The sequence below is a fragment of the Oncorhynchus nerka genome, linkage group LG11 (assembly GCF_034236695.1).
Source record: "Oncorhynchus nerka isolate Pitt River linkage group LG11, Oner_Uvic_2.0, whole genome shotgun sequence".
Classification (NCBI taxonomy): Eukaryota; Metazoa; Chordata; class Actinopteri; order Salmoniformes; family Salmonidae; genus Oncorhynchus; species Oncorhynchus nerka.
This window is the reverse complement of record NC_088406.1, coordinates 66,816,033-66,830,612: the sequence shown is the minus strand read 5'-3', so window position 1 is coordinate 66,830,612 and position 14,580 is coordinate 66,816,033. Positions and strand designations below refer to the sequence as shown.

The following is a 14,580-nucleotide window of genomic DNA, read 5'->3' as shown; positions in this document are numbered from 1 at the left end:
GACATCAGGGATTGTAACATACTCTGTTTCACGGAAACATGGCTCTCTCGGGATATGCTGTCGGAGTGCGTTGTGCGTTGCGCCGGCTGGAATAAACATCTCTCAGGACAGAAGAATGGCGGGGGTGTATGTTTCATGATTAATGGCTCATAGTCTAATTGTAACAACATACAGGAACTCAAGTCCTTTTGTTCACCTGACCTAGAATTCCTCACAATCAAATGCCGACCATATTATCTCCCAAGGGAATACTCTTCGATTATTGTCACAGCCGTGTATATCCCTCCTCAAGCCGATACCACAACGGCCCTTAAGGAACTTCACTGGACTTTATGCAAACTGGAAACCATATATCCTGAGGCTGAATTTATTATAGCTGGGAATTTTAACAAAGTAAATTTGAGAACAAGGCTACCTAAATTCTATCAGCATATTGACTGTAGTCTACTCTAACTTCCGCGATGCATACAAGGCCCTCCCCCACCCTCCTTTCGGCAAATCTGACCACGACTCCATTTTGCTCCTCCCTTCCTAGAGGCAGGAACTCTGTCGTGGAAATTTCCTGTATTTACCAAATCATGAGAGCAAACCACACACAAGTCAGAGTTATCATAAAGTCCATCTTTAATTATATGAGCTCCATCACAACCCTGTGACTCTCAGATCAATTCAGTGTCTATCAATGAATTCTCTGAGAGTCCTTACACATTGCAACTGAGATCCTTTATAGCAAAGACACACATAGCCAGACAGCATTGGCTATAAATTATCGTTCAGCTTTGTCTCCTAAACTATGTTCTCATCTCGCTCTCAGGACCATAAAACAAATCCTCATGAACAGGCATATATCAAATACACCCCTCCTGGACAAGATCACAGAGACACAGTGACTGGCACACAGACATTGTGGAGCCAAGAGATAATTGATTTAAAAGATTTGTTTACATATGAAGACAAGCTTGACCCCTCCCCTCTCTGCGGCCCAAGTAACTTACCCCATGACAGAGAACAGATAACTGCAACCGGCCAACAGTATTATACAAAAATAGACATTTTGATGAGAAGTAACTCACAAGCATATAATGAAAATAAAACATCTTATCTATGTTACCCAACTAATTCTGATTATTCCCCAACAACTCAAACAGGATGTACCTGTGCTAAGGACAATTCAACGCTGGTCTGACCAATCCACGCTTCAAGATTGTTTTGATCACGCGGACTGGGACATGTTCCGGGTAGCCTCAGAGAATAATATTGACGTATATACCGATTCGTTGAGTGAGTTTATAAGGAAGTGCATAGGAGATGTTATACCTACTGTGACTATTAAAACCTACCCTAATCAGAAACCGTGGATAGATGGCGGCATTCGTGCAGAACTGAAAGTGCAAACCACAGCATTTAACCGTGGAAAGGTGACTGAGAATATGGCCAAATACAAACAGTGTAGTTATTCCCTCCAAGGCAATCAAACAAGCGAAATGTCAGTATAGAGACTAAATGGAGTCACAAATCAAAGGCTCAGACATGAGACGTATGTGGCAGGTTCTACAGACCATCTAGTTGATGACCCCTACTGTTTATTACATTACATATCAAATTTCCTATTTGTGAAATGTCTAGAATATCATTCTATACTGTAGCCTTAAGATTTCACTTCACTGGAACTAAGAGACTTAGCTTGAACCATGAAAACATCATTAATCAAACTTGGAATCGGTCAGAAAAACGCCTCCAAGGCTGAAATCTAATCTAATAATCGAACAAGCAGCATAAAAACACACGTACCAATCGGAGTGTTCAGTGGCTCATTAAACATGTAAAGTGTGTTGTACCGCAGGGCAGCTCTCTTGGCCCTCTACTCTTTATTATTTTTACTAACGACCTACCACTGGCATTAAACAAAGCCTGTGTCTATGAACAGTACATTCGGAAAGTATTCAGACTTCTACACTTTTTCCACATTTTGTTATGTTACAGCCTTATTCTAAAATTGATTATGTAAACCATTTTCTTCATCAGTCTACACACAACATCCCATAATGACAAAGTGAAAACAGATTTTTAGATTTTTTTCAAATGTATTAAACATAAAAAGCAGATACATTATTTACATAAGTAATCAGACCCTTTGCAATGAGACTCAAAATTGAGTTCAGGTGCATCCTGTTTGTATTGATCATCCTTGATGTTTTTACAACTTGATTGGAGTCCAGCTGTGGTAAATTTAATTGATTGGACATGATTTCCATATTATCAAAGGAAATTGAAGGACAAACAGTACAGTTAGATAGCAATAAAAACAGTACCATAGAGGCACAGAATAAGTTAGAGGAAAAACAAAAATAAATGTTGGAACTTATTCAAGAAAGATCCAGTGTAAGATATTATAAAAATAAAGCGAACTGGATGGAATATGGGAAAAAATGCACAAAATTATTTTTCAACCTTCAACATAGAAATGCTATATTTTTGTTTCAGTCTCCTCCATCTCCACTAACCTAAGCTAATTGTATGGATTATTTTTCCTATTAATAATGTCAAATTAACATCTATACAGAAAGACTAATGTGAAGGCCAAATTACAGAGGAGAAACTTCTTGATGCAATTAAAGCCTTTAAGTCTGGGAAAACTCCAGGGCTAGATGGCATACCAGTGGAAGTATACAAAACTTTTTTTGATATACTCAGAGGACCATTATTAGCATGTTTTAACCACTCCTATATAAGTGGTAGATTATCGGACACGCAACAAAGTCTGATTTCATTATTACTGAAACAGGATCCAAGTGGTATAAATAAAGATCCAGTCCATTAGAAAAATTGGAGGCCTCTTACACTTCAGTGTTGTGATGCAAAAATTCTAGCTAAATGCTTGGCGCATAGAATTAAAAAGGTATTGTCAGATATTATTCATCCTAGTCAGACAGATTTTTACATGGACGATACATTGGAGATAATTTATTTATTTATTTTTTATTTATTTTACCTTTATTTAACCAGGCAAGTCAGTTAAGAACACATTCTTATTTTCAATGACGGCCTGGGAACAGTGGGTTAACTGCCTGTTCAGGGGCAGAACGACAGATTTGTACCTTGTCAACTCGGGGGTTTGAACTCGCAACCTTCCGGTTACTAGTCCAACGCTCTAACCACTAGGCTACGCTGCCGACAAGTACTGGAAACAATAGAATACTATGAAATATCGGGGAAACTAGGCCTGGTTTTCGTTGCTAATTTTGAAAAGGCTTTTGATAAAGTACGACTGGAGTTTATATATAAAATGCCGAGAATATTTCAAATTTGGAGAATCACTTATAAAATGGGTTAAAGTCAAACCCTAGGTGTAAAATAGTAAAAAAATGGCTACATCTCAGAAAGTTTTAAACTGTCAAGAGGAGTAAAACAAATTATGATATTACATATTGGATCACAAAAAAATTCAACTTTTACATTACCGTGTAGTTTACCAATAAAATAGTCTGAAGCGGATGTGGACATACTCGGTATACATATCCCAAAATAAAGAAATGATCTCACTTCAATCAATTTTTATAGAAAGTTAGCAAAAATAGATAAAATCTTGCTACCATGGAAAGGAAAATACCTGTTTAGTCATATCACAGTTTACCTATTTGCTTATGGTTTTGCCTACACCTAGTTTTTAAAAAATTATATGAACAAAAAATATTCAATTTTATTTGGAATGGCAAGCCAGACAAAATTAAAAGGGCCTATTTATATAACGAATATGATTTCGGAGGGCAGAAATGATTAAATATTAAAGCATTAGACCTCTCACTAAAGGTATCAGTCATACAAAAGTTATACTTAAATCCAAAATGGTTCTCTAGTAAATTAGTAAGAATGTCTCACCCATGTTCAAGAATGGCCTTTTTCCTTTTATTCAGATGACAACTGCTCACTTTCGGTTCTTTGAAAACAAAATCATTTCCAAAATATCGTTATTTTTTTAAACAAGCGTCGCGGACCACAATGTCTTGCTCCCAGACAAATTAAACAACTTCTTTGCTCGCTTTGAGGACAATACAGTGCCACTGACACGGCCCGCTAACAAAACCTGCGGGCTCTCCTTCACTGCAGCCAACGTGAGAAAAACATTTAAACGTGTTAACCCTCGCAAGGCTGCAGGCTCAGAAGACATCCCCAGCCGCGTCCTTAGAGCATGTGCAGACCAGCTGGCTGGTGTGTTTACGGACATATTTAATCAATCCTTATCCCAGTCTGCTGTTCCCACATGCTTCAAGAGGGCCACCATTGTTCCTGTTCCCAAGAAAGCTAAGGTAACTGAGCTAAATGACTACCGCCCCATAGCACTCACTTCCGTGCTTTGAGAGACTCGTCAAGGACCATATCACCTCCACCCTAGACCCACTCAAATTTGCTTACCGCCCCAATAGGTCCACAGACGATGCCATCGCAATCACACTGCCCTAACCCATCTGGACAAGAGGAATACCTATGTAAGAATGCTGTTCTTCGACTACAGGTCAGCATTTAACACCATAGTACCCTCCAAACTCGTCATTAAGCTCGAGACCCTGGGTCTCATCCCTGCCCTGTGCAACTGGGTCCTGGACTTCCTGACGGGCCGCCCCCAGGTGATGAGGGTAGGTAACATCATCTCGCCCCCGCTGATCCTCAACACTGGGGCCCCACAAGGGTGTGTTCTCAGCCCTCTCCTGATCTCCCTGTTCACCCATGACTGCATGGCCATGCACGCCTCCAACTCAATCATCAAGTTTGCAGATAGTGGTAGACTTGATTACCAACAACGACAAGACGGCCTACAGGGAGGAGGTGAGGGCACTCGGAGTGTGGTTTCAGGAAAATAACCTCACACTCAATGTCAACAAAACAAAGGAGATGATCGTGGACCCCCTATCCACATTGACGGGACAGTAGTGGAGAAGGTGGGAAGTTTTAAGTTCCTCTGCATACACATCACGGACAAACTGAAATGGTCCACCCACACAGACAGCATAGTGAAGAAGCAACACCTCTTCAACCTCAGGAGGCTTAAGAAATTTGGCTTGTTATCAAAAACCCTCATAAACCTTTACAGATGCACAATCGAGAGCATCCTGTCGGGCTGTATCACCTCCTGGTACGGCTCCGCCCACAGCCGCAAGGCTCTCCAGAGGGTAGTGAGGTCTGCACAACGCATCACCGGGGGCAAACTACCTGCCCTCCAGGACATCTACACCACCCGATGTCACAGGAAGGCCAAAAAGATCATCAAGGACAACAACTACCCGAGCCACTGCCTGTTCACCCCGCTATCATCCAGAAGGCGAGGTCAGTACAGGTGCATCAAAGCGGGGATCTAGAGACTGAAAAACAGCTTCTATCTCAAGGCCATCCGACTGTTAAACAGATATCACTAACATTGAGGGGCTGCTGCCAACATACTGACTCAACTCTAGCCACTTTAATAATGGAAAAATTGATGTAATAAATGTATCACTAGCCACTTTATATAATGTTTACATACTCTACATTACTCATCTCATATTTATATACTGTACTCTATACCATCTACTGCATCGGCCATCACTCATTCATGTATTTTTATGTACATATTCTTATTCATTCCTTTACACTTGTGTGTATAAGGTAGTTGTTGTGAAATTGTTAGATTAGATTACTTGTTAGATATTACTGCATGGTCGGAACTAGAAGCACAAGCATTTCGCTACACTCGCATTAACATCTGCTAATGTTGTAGTTTTTGTTACATATAGAGACAGATATGACACTATTGAGCAAAGATAGGTATACATTAGACCACAAACAGAAAGCGGACAGGAAACCAAAGATTAAACAGACATAAGTGTAATGGCCGAAGCCATACGTGCTTTACTGTGCATAAGGGTTTAGGGCAAAGAGGAGGAGGTGACCCTTAAATACATTATCTATTATGGAAGGAGCAGGACATCATTATAAAGATTAGATAGAGAGGGTAAAGGACATAAGTGCTTAGATTAAAGGCCATAAGTGCTTAGGGTAAGATAGATATACATTAATTTTAGGACACGAGAGGGTCCTGCCACCATTGTAATCTAATCAAGAGCGGATACAGGCGTTATTAGGCATGAACAAGCTGGAAGCCTGGACTGAAAGATAATGGTGGCCGATGACCTGAGGGAAGTTAACTTCATTAACATATGGAATGGACTCATATACTGTGTGTGTATAAATACAGAGCCAGTGCTCTGGGAAAGTGTGTGTTCCGCGGACATTCTAGGCTTCTGATATGTTTGTATTAAAAGCCTATATTGAATTCACAAGTTCTTGTAAGTGTTATATTTTGAAATGATTCTCCACGACACTAACCATGTGTATGTGACAAATCAAATTTGATTTGAAGTTGTTTGTAATTTCAGTTTAATCCACCTGAAAAGACAGAAAAAATACAAATATTGTGGTAAAACTCAAATATTTATTTTTTCAAATATACTAATTGATAAAAATGTATTTTTTGATAAAATCTTTAAAAAAGGTATAATTTTTGCAAATGTTATCATAAATAGGACTGGTGGAGTTATGTCACACATGCAGCTAACACAGACATATGGAAATGTCTGCTATACCCAAAATTACAACCAACTAATCGCCTCATTACCACAAAAATGGAAGAGGCAAGTGGAAGGGGGAAAAAGTAAGGAACTTGTCTGTCAGGCCCTGCATTAAAGACCAAAAATGGTTAAAGAAAACTGTGATAAATGAAAGTATATACCAATTTAATTTAAGGACCAAAAAATTGACAGCTGTGCCATGTAAATCGCAAAATAGTTGGGAAGAGATGTTCGATGTACCGATTCCATTGCACATGGTTTATGAATTGACACGCAAAACGATGCCAGATTCAAAACTTCAAATTTTTCAATTTAAATGATTATACAAAATTCTTGCAACCAATAGAATATTATATATATATGTGGGGGATACAATCTTCCCAGCTCTGCAGATTTTGCTGCGAGGAAGAAGAGATATTAGATCATTTATTTTGGTACTGTCCATATGTAGCTTGTTTTTGGTCACAGGTCCAGGAATGGCTGAAGAATTGCAACATTTACCTAGAACTAACTCTGTAGATAGCAATACTGGATGATTTGAAAAGTCATAGTCAATTGATCTAAAATAATTATTATATTATTGATTTTTTTATATTTTATTTACAATCTGTAGAAGCTATGAAAATAAAAAGGTTCAGTACTTTTGTGAAGCATCACAGCACAGTTGAAACATATATGGCAAATAGAAATCCAAAATGGATGGTGTTAAGAGATAGATGGGAGGGGTTGAATGGAGCTGAAGGGTGGGACTAATAACAACAAGATAACCAATGTAAAACATACAGGTCTGTAAAATAGGTTCAGAAATGTTGTTAAATCGCGTTACAAACCGGATGGACATCGGAAATAGAGGATAGATTAAAACAAACTAAATATAACTATTGTAAAATAGATATGTATATAATATGTATAAACTGAAGGTAGAAGCCTAAGTGTTATTGTTTCTTAGTTTACTCCAATTGGGGGAGGGGTGGTAGGGTTTGCGAGGAATAATAAAGGTATAGTCTAAAAAAAAGTGTGTTACCCAAAAATATGTGGGGGATTGGAAATGTTGCAGACAATTACATTGATGGAAGCAACAATCTATCCTCAATATTAAAGCTGATCCACCCCCTGAAAAAAAAAACACACACCTGTCTATATAAGGTACCACATGTCAGCGCAAGTGCATGTCAGCGCAAGAACCAAGTCATGAGGTCGAAAGAATAGTCTGTAGAGCTCCGAGACAGGATTGTGTTGAGGAACAGATCTGGGGAAGGGTTCCAAAAAATGAAGGTCATTGAAGGTCCCCAAGAACACAGTGGCCTCCATCATTCTTAAATTGAGGAAATTTGGAACCACCAAGACTATTCCTAGAGGTGGCTGCCCCGGCCAAACTGAGAAATCGGGGAGAAAGTCCTTGGTCAGGGACGTGACCAAGAATCCGATAGTCACTCTGTCAGAGCTCCAGAGTTCCTCTGTGGAGATGAGAGAACATTCCAGAAAGACAACCATCTCTGCAGCACTCCACCAATCAGGCCTTTATGGTAGAGTGGGCAGACGGAAGCCACTCCTCAGTAAAAGGCACATGACAGCCCGCTTGGAGTTTGCCAAAAGGCACCTAAAGGACTCTCAAACCGTGAGAAAGAAGATTCTCTGGTCTGATGAAACCAAGATTGAACTCTATGGCCTGAATGGCAAGCGTCACGTCTGGAGAAAACCTGGCACCTTCGATATGGTGAAGCACGGTGCTAGCAGCATCATGCTGTGGAGATGTTTTTCAGAGGCAGGGACTGGGAGACTAGTCATGGTCGAGGGAAAGATGACGGGGCAAAGTACTGAGAGTTCCTTGATGAAAACCTGCTCCAGAGCGCTCCGGACCTCAGACTGGGGTGAAGGTTCACCTTCCAACAGGACAACGACCCTAAGTACTACCAAGAAAAAGCAGGAGTGGCTTTGGTACAAATCTCTGAATGTCATTGAGTGGCCCAGCCAGAGACCGGACTTGAACCCGATCAAACATCTCTGAAGAGACATTGAAAATAGCTGTGCAGCGAAGCTCCCCATCCAACCTGACAGAACTTGAGAGGATCTGCAGAGAAGAATGGGAGAAACTCTCCAAAAACTGGTGTGCCAAGCTTGTAGCGTCATGCCCAAGAATACTCAAGGCTGTAATCGCTGCTAAAGGTGCTTCAACAAAGTACTGAGTAAAGGGTCTGAATATTTAAGTAAATGTGATATTTTTGTTTTTTCGAAAAAACTGTTTTTGCTTCGTCATTATGGGGTATTGTGAGTAAATTGATGAGGGGGGGAAAAACTATTTAATCAATTCTAGAATAAGGCTATAACGTAAGAAAATGTGGGGAAAATGAAGGGGTCTGAATACTTTCCGAATGCACTGTATACTGACTGTACCCTGATGATTCAACCTTATATGTGTCAGCAACCACAGCTAGGGAAATCACTGCAACCCTAAACAAAGAGTTGAAGTCCGTTTTAGAATAGGTGGCCAGTAATAAACTAGTCCTGAACATCTCTAAAACTAAGAGCATTATATTTGGTAAAAATCATTCCCTCAAATCATTTAAGTTCTATACATCAGCTGAATCTGATCATGAATAATGTGGCCGTTGAGCAAGTTGAGGAGACTAAATTACATGGTGTGACCTTGGAATTATAACAAAATAAAAACAAATGTACCAGGAAAAGATTGTAAACAATCATGGACAAAACATATTCATTGAGTGGTTGTAAAAATGGGGAGAGGTCTGTCCATGATAAAGAGATGCTTGGCTTTTTTGACACCACACTCCGCAAATAAAGGCTCTAGTTTTATCTTATCTTGATTATTGCCCAGTCAGGGCAAAGGACATAGGAAAAACTGAAGCTGGCCCAGAACAGAGTGGAATGTCTTGCTCGTCACTGTAATCAGAAGGCTAATATCAACACTATACATACCAGTCTCTCTTGGCTAAAAGTAGAGCAGAGACGGTTTCTTATGAAAAAAGGTGATGCAGTCAATGTGTTAAATTCCAAATCCTTTGCATTGTCAATTTACACACAGCTCTGACACACACACTTAGCCTACCAGACATGCCACTAGGGGACTTTTCACAGTTCCCAAATCCAGAACAAATCCAAGAAATGTACAGTATTATATATAGCCATGATTACATGGAACTCTCTTCCATCTGAAATTGCTCAAGTTTACAGCAAACCTGTTTTTAAAAAACAGATTAATGAACATCTCTCGGCACAGCACCTCTCCCCTATTTGACCTAGATTTTTTGTGTGTATGTACTCATTTGTAATCTGTGTGACGTTTTAAATGTATGTAGTTCTGTCCTTGAGCTGTTCTTGACTATTAATGTTCTTATTGTATCATGTTTTGTGTGCACCCCAGGAAGAGAACCTGATGCATTTGCAATAGTTAATGGGAATCCTAATAAAATACCAATACCAATGAATCTCAAGCCACACTGCTATGATTTCTCCCCATTGTGGACCTTCCCACTGTCCCACTGACCTTCCCAATAAGGATACTCAGGAAGGAGAAGCTCTTTTATTGCATGACATACGTATTTGATCACCTACCAACCAGTAAGAATTACGCCATGGATTAAAATCCTGCAGCGCACGCAAGGTCCCCCTGTTCAAGCCAGCGCATGTCCAGGCCTGTCTGAAGTTTGCCAATGACCATCTAGATGATCCAGAGGAGGAATGGGAGAAGGTCATGTGGTCTGATGAGACAAAAATAGAGCTTTTTGGTCTAAATTTCACTCGCCGTGTTTGGAGGAAGAAGACGGATGAGTACAACCCCAAGGAGACCATCCCAACCGTGAAGCATGGTGGTGGAAACACCCTTCTTTGGGGATGCTTTTCTGCAAAGGGGACAGGACGACTGCACCGTATTGAGGGGAGGATGGATGGGGCCATGTATCGCAAGATCTTGGCTAACAACCTCCTTCCCTCAGTAAGAGCATTGAAGATGGATCGTGGCTGGGTCTTCCAGCATGACAACGACCCGAAACACACAGCCAGGGCAACTAAGGAGTGGCTCCGTAAGAAGCATCTCAAGGTCCTGGAGTGGCCTAGCCAGTCTCCAGACCTGAACCCAATAGAACATCTTTGGAGGGAGCTGAAAGTCCGTATTGCCCAGCGACAGCCGAAACCTGAAGGATCTGGAGAAGGTATGTATGGAGGAGTGGGCCAAAATCCCTGCTGCAGTGTGTGCAAACCTGGTCAAGAATTACAGGAAACGTATGATCTCTGTAATTGCAAACGAAGGTTTCTGTACCAAATATTAAGCTCTGCTTTTCTGATGTATCAAATACTTATGTCATGCAATAAAATGCTAATTAATTACATAAAAATCATACAATGTGATTTTCTGGATTTTTGTTTTAGATTCCGTCTCTCACAGTTGAAGTGTACCTATGATAAAAAATTACAGACCTCTACATGCTTTGTAAGAAGGAAAACCTGCAAAATCGGCAGTGTATCAAATACTTGTTCTCCCCACTGTATATACATAGGTATGTGGACACCCTTCAAATTAGTGGATTCGGCTTTTTCAGCCACACCCGTTGCTGACAGGTGTATAACATTGAGCACACCGACATGCAATCTCCATAGACAAAAACGGGCAGTGGAATGGCCTTACTGAAGAGCTTAGTGACTTTCAACATGGCACTGTCATAGGATGCCACCTTTCCAACAAGTCAGTTTGTCAAATTTCTGCCATGCTAGGGCTGCCCCGGTCAACTGTAAGAGCTGTTATTATGAAGTGGAAACGTCTAGGAGCAACAAAGGCTCAGCCGTGAAGTGGTAGGCCACACAAGCTCACAGAACCGGACCGCCGAGTGCTGAAGAAACTAGCATGTAAAGATAGTTTGTCCTCGGTTGCAACACTCACTATCCAGTTCCAAACTGCCTCTGAAAGCAACGTCAGCACAAGAACTGTTCGTCTGGAGCTTCATGAAATGGGTTTCCATAGCCAAGCAGCCGCACACAAGCCTAAGATCATCATGCGCAATGCCAAGCGTCGGCTGGAGTGGTGTAAAGCTCGCCGGCATTGGACTCTGGAGCAGTGGAAACGCATTCTCTGGATTGATGAAACACGCTTCACCATCTGGAAGAACGACTTCACCATCTGGCAGTCCAATGGACGAATCTGGGTTTGGCGGATGCCACGAGAACGCTGCCTGCCCGAATGCATAGCGCCAACTGTAAAGTTTGGTGGAGGATGAAAAATGGTTTGGAGCTGTTTTTCATGATTTGGGCTAGGCCCTTAGTTCCAGTGTAGGGAAATGTTGATACAAGAACATTCTAGAAGATTCTGTGTGTCCAAGTTTGTGGCAACAGTTTGGGGAAGGTCCTTTCCTGTCTCAGCATGACAATGCCCCCGTGCACAAAGTGAGGTCCATACACAAATGGTTTGTTGAGATCGGTGTGGAAGAACTTGACTGGCCTGCACAGAACCATGACCTAAACCCCATCGTACACCTTTGAGATGAATTGGAATGACCGACTGCAAGCCAGGCCTAATCACTTAACAACAGTGCCAAGACAGTGCAAGACCCACAGCAATGTTCCAACATCTAGTGGAAAGCATTACTAGAAGAGTGCAGGATGTTATAGGAGCAAAGGGGAGACCATATAAATGTCCATGATTTTGGAATGAGATGTTCGACGAGAAGGTGTCCACATACTTTTGGCCATGTAGTGTTTGGCAGCTAAAGACTGGTTCCCAGATATCCCCTGCGTAAAACTCAAGCCACACTGCTATGATTTCTCTCCTTTGTGGACACTCCTATGTCTGGTAAGGTTAGTCAGGAAGGAGAAGCTCTTGTGACATAGTTTGCACTTGAAGGGCCTCTCCTTGGTGTGAACTGTCTGGTGCTTCTTCACATAGTTTGCCTCAGTAAAGCGCTTCCCACATGTGGGGCAGGCGTATGGCTTGTCTGCGTCTGTCCTAATGCTCAGCCTCCCACGTTGTGATCCGATGACACCAGAGGAGGTAGAAGCAGGAGCCATCGCCCCCAGGTGGTTAGTCTTTGAGCTCCCTCCTTGACCTCTAGTCATTGTTTGGGTGTTGTTGGGATTGTGTGCTGTGTTATAAGCTAGGTACATCTCGTGGGGAACGCCCATCCTGACCCTGTCTGTGTTGGTGGGGTAACCATGAGGTAACTGAGGAAGGCTAGATCCAGGTCCAGGCTTTCTATGAACCCAGTCACTAGGCATTAGACGAGACCCTGAAGAAGACAGACTTCCTGAAAGACTACCACCAGGAGGGTCGCCCACCACCCTCTTTGAAGGCTGAAGCCCAGCGTGACCTGCTCTGTTCATCATGGATACTGTGGTGTTTGTATCATAAGAACAGGAGGGTCTATCTCTATCAGCCACAGGCACTGCTCCATCCCTGCACTGAGACTGTGAAGAGAAGGGTCTGGTCTGCAGACTAGATTCCTGACTGGAGCCTCTGTCTCTCTGATGACCACCAGGACTGAGATTGTTCAGTCCACCTGTCCACTGGTTGTGTTCTGTGTATTGGTGGTGGTGGAGTCTCTGTCCCTCACGGTTGAGTCCTGGTTCCGACTCGGGAAGGAAGAGTGACGGCTCTTGATCCACTGTCCTGATTCGAGGCCAAGGTTTGTGACCTGCCGCCTCAGAGGTCCAGTCTCTTCCGCCAGCAACACCTGATATCAGCAGGTCTTCATGGACTGCAGACTGTGAACACAAATTGTACAGAAGAGAATATAAAGGTTTATATAAGAAACAATTTGCTGTACACACAGAAACATGACATGATATTATAAAATATCATGTTTAGCAACGGAGGCCAGAACAAATGGACGCTTTTCGCCGGCAGCTTTCATCAGTGGCACCCGCAGAACTTTTGTCACTACGAACATTTGAACTGAGTACACCCATTTCTCTTTCTATGATAAAACATTAACCATTAACCACAGTCAATAGAACAAGCTCCCCAAGGAGCGAAAAGATGCAGAAACTATTTACAGACAACGCCGATTTGGAAACAACTCCGGTTGAAACCAATGTACTACAGTCCTTGAAAAAAGAAATGATCAATGCTATAAGTTGTGCATGAATGGACAGTGTTTACTCCAACACATTGGTGCAGCTGGCTTCAAGGGTTAAGCGAGCAGTGTGTCAAGAAGCAGTGCGGCTTGGCAGGGTTGTGTTTCAGAGGACGCATGGCTCTCGACCTTCGCCTCTCCCGGATCCGTAGGGGAGTTGCAGTGATGGGACAAGACTAACGACCAATTGGATATCACAAAATTGTGGAGAAAAAAACAGTAAAAATCACACAAAATAATTTGTGCACAAATATCAGTGACCTTCCGGCTAGTATGCTCCAAATAAAATACCTTATCAAAGACAACCTACAGCTCAAAGGTAATGTCAAAACACTCACAACTATTGTTAATTCATTATCAAGTGACAATAACATGTTGAAATAAACATTATTTCTCTAGAGTCTAAGACTGGGGGGTTATTATTGTTCAAAGATGGTCACCATGGATTAGTAAGCTATTTGATTTTGAATTCGTAGGTCTAAAGAAATATATACAATACCAAAATCTAAATTTGGACACCTACTCTTTCAAGGGTTTTTTATTTATTTTTGCTATTTTCTACATTGTAGAATAATAGTGAAGACATCAAAACTATGAAATAACACACATGGAATCATGTAGTAACCAAAAAAGTGTTAAACAAATCAAAATATATTTTAGATTCTTCAAAGTAGCAACCTTTTCCCGAGATGACAGCTTTGCACACTCTTGGCATTCTCTCAACCAGCATCACCTGGAATGCTTTTCCAACCACCTTGAAGGAGTTACCACATATGCCGAGCACTTGTTGGCTGCTTTTCCGTCACTCTAACATCCAACTCATCCCAAACCATCTCAATTGGGTTGAGGTCAGGTGATTGTGTAGGCTAGGTCATCTGATGCAGCACTCATCACTCTCC

The 14,580-nt window shown here is 41.6% G+C and overlaps 1 protein-coding gene across 1 annotated transcript in view; it reads right to left on the bottom strand.

Moving 5' to 3' along the window:
• Positions 1-600: 600 nt before the first annotated feature.
• The window catches only part of LOC115137399 (transcriptional repressor RHIT-like), a 34,676-nt gene continuing 20,696 nt past the window's right edge, over positions 601-14,580 (bottom strand). Inside the window, exon 7 of the mRNA XM_029673713.2 lies at positions 601-13,310. Within this exon, the coding sequence (XP_029529573.2) occupies positions 12,366-13,310 (945 nt within the window). The 3' untranslated portion in view covers positions 601-12,365. The remainder of the gene's footprint in view (positions 13,311-14,580) is intronic.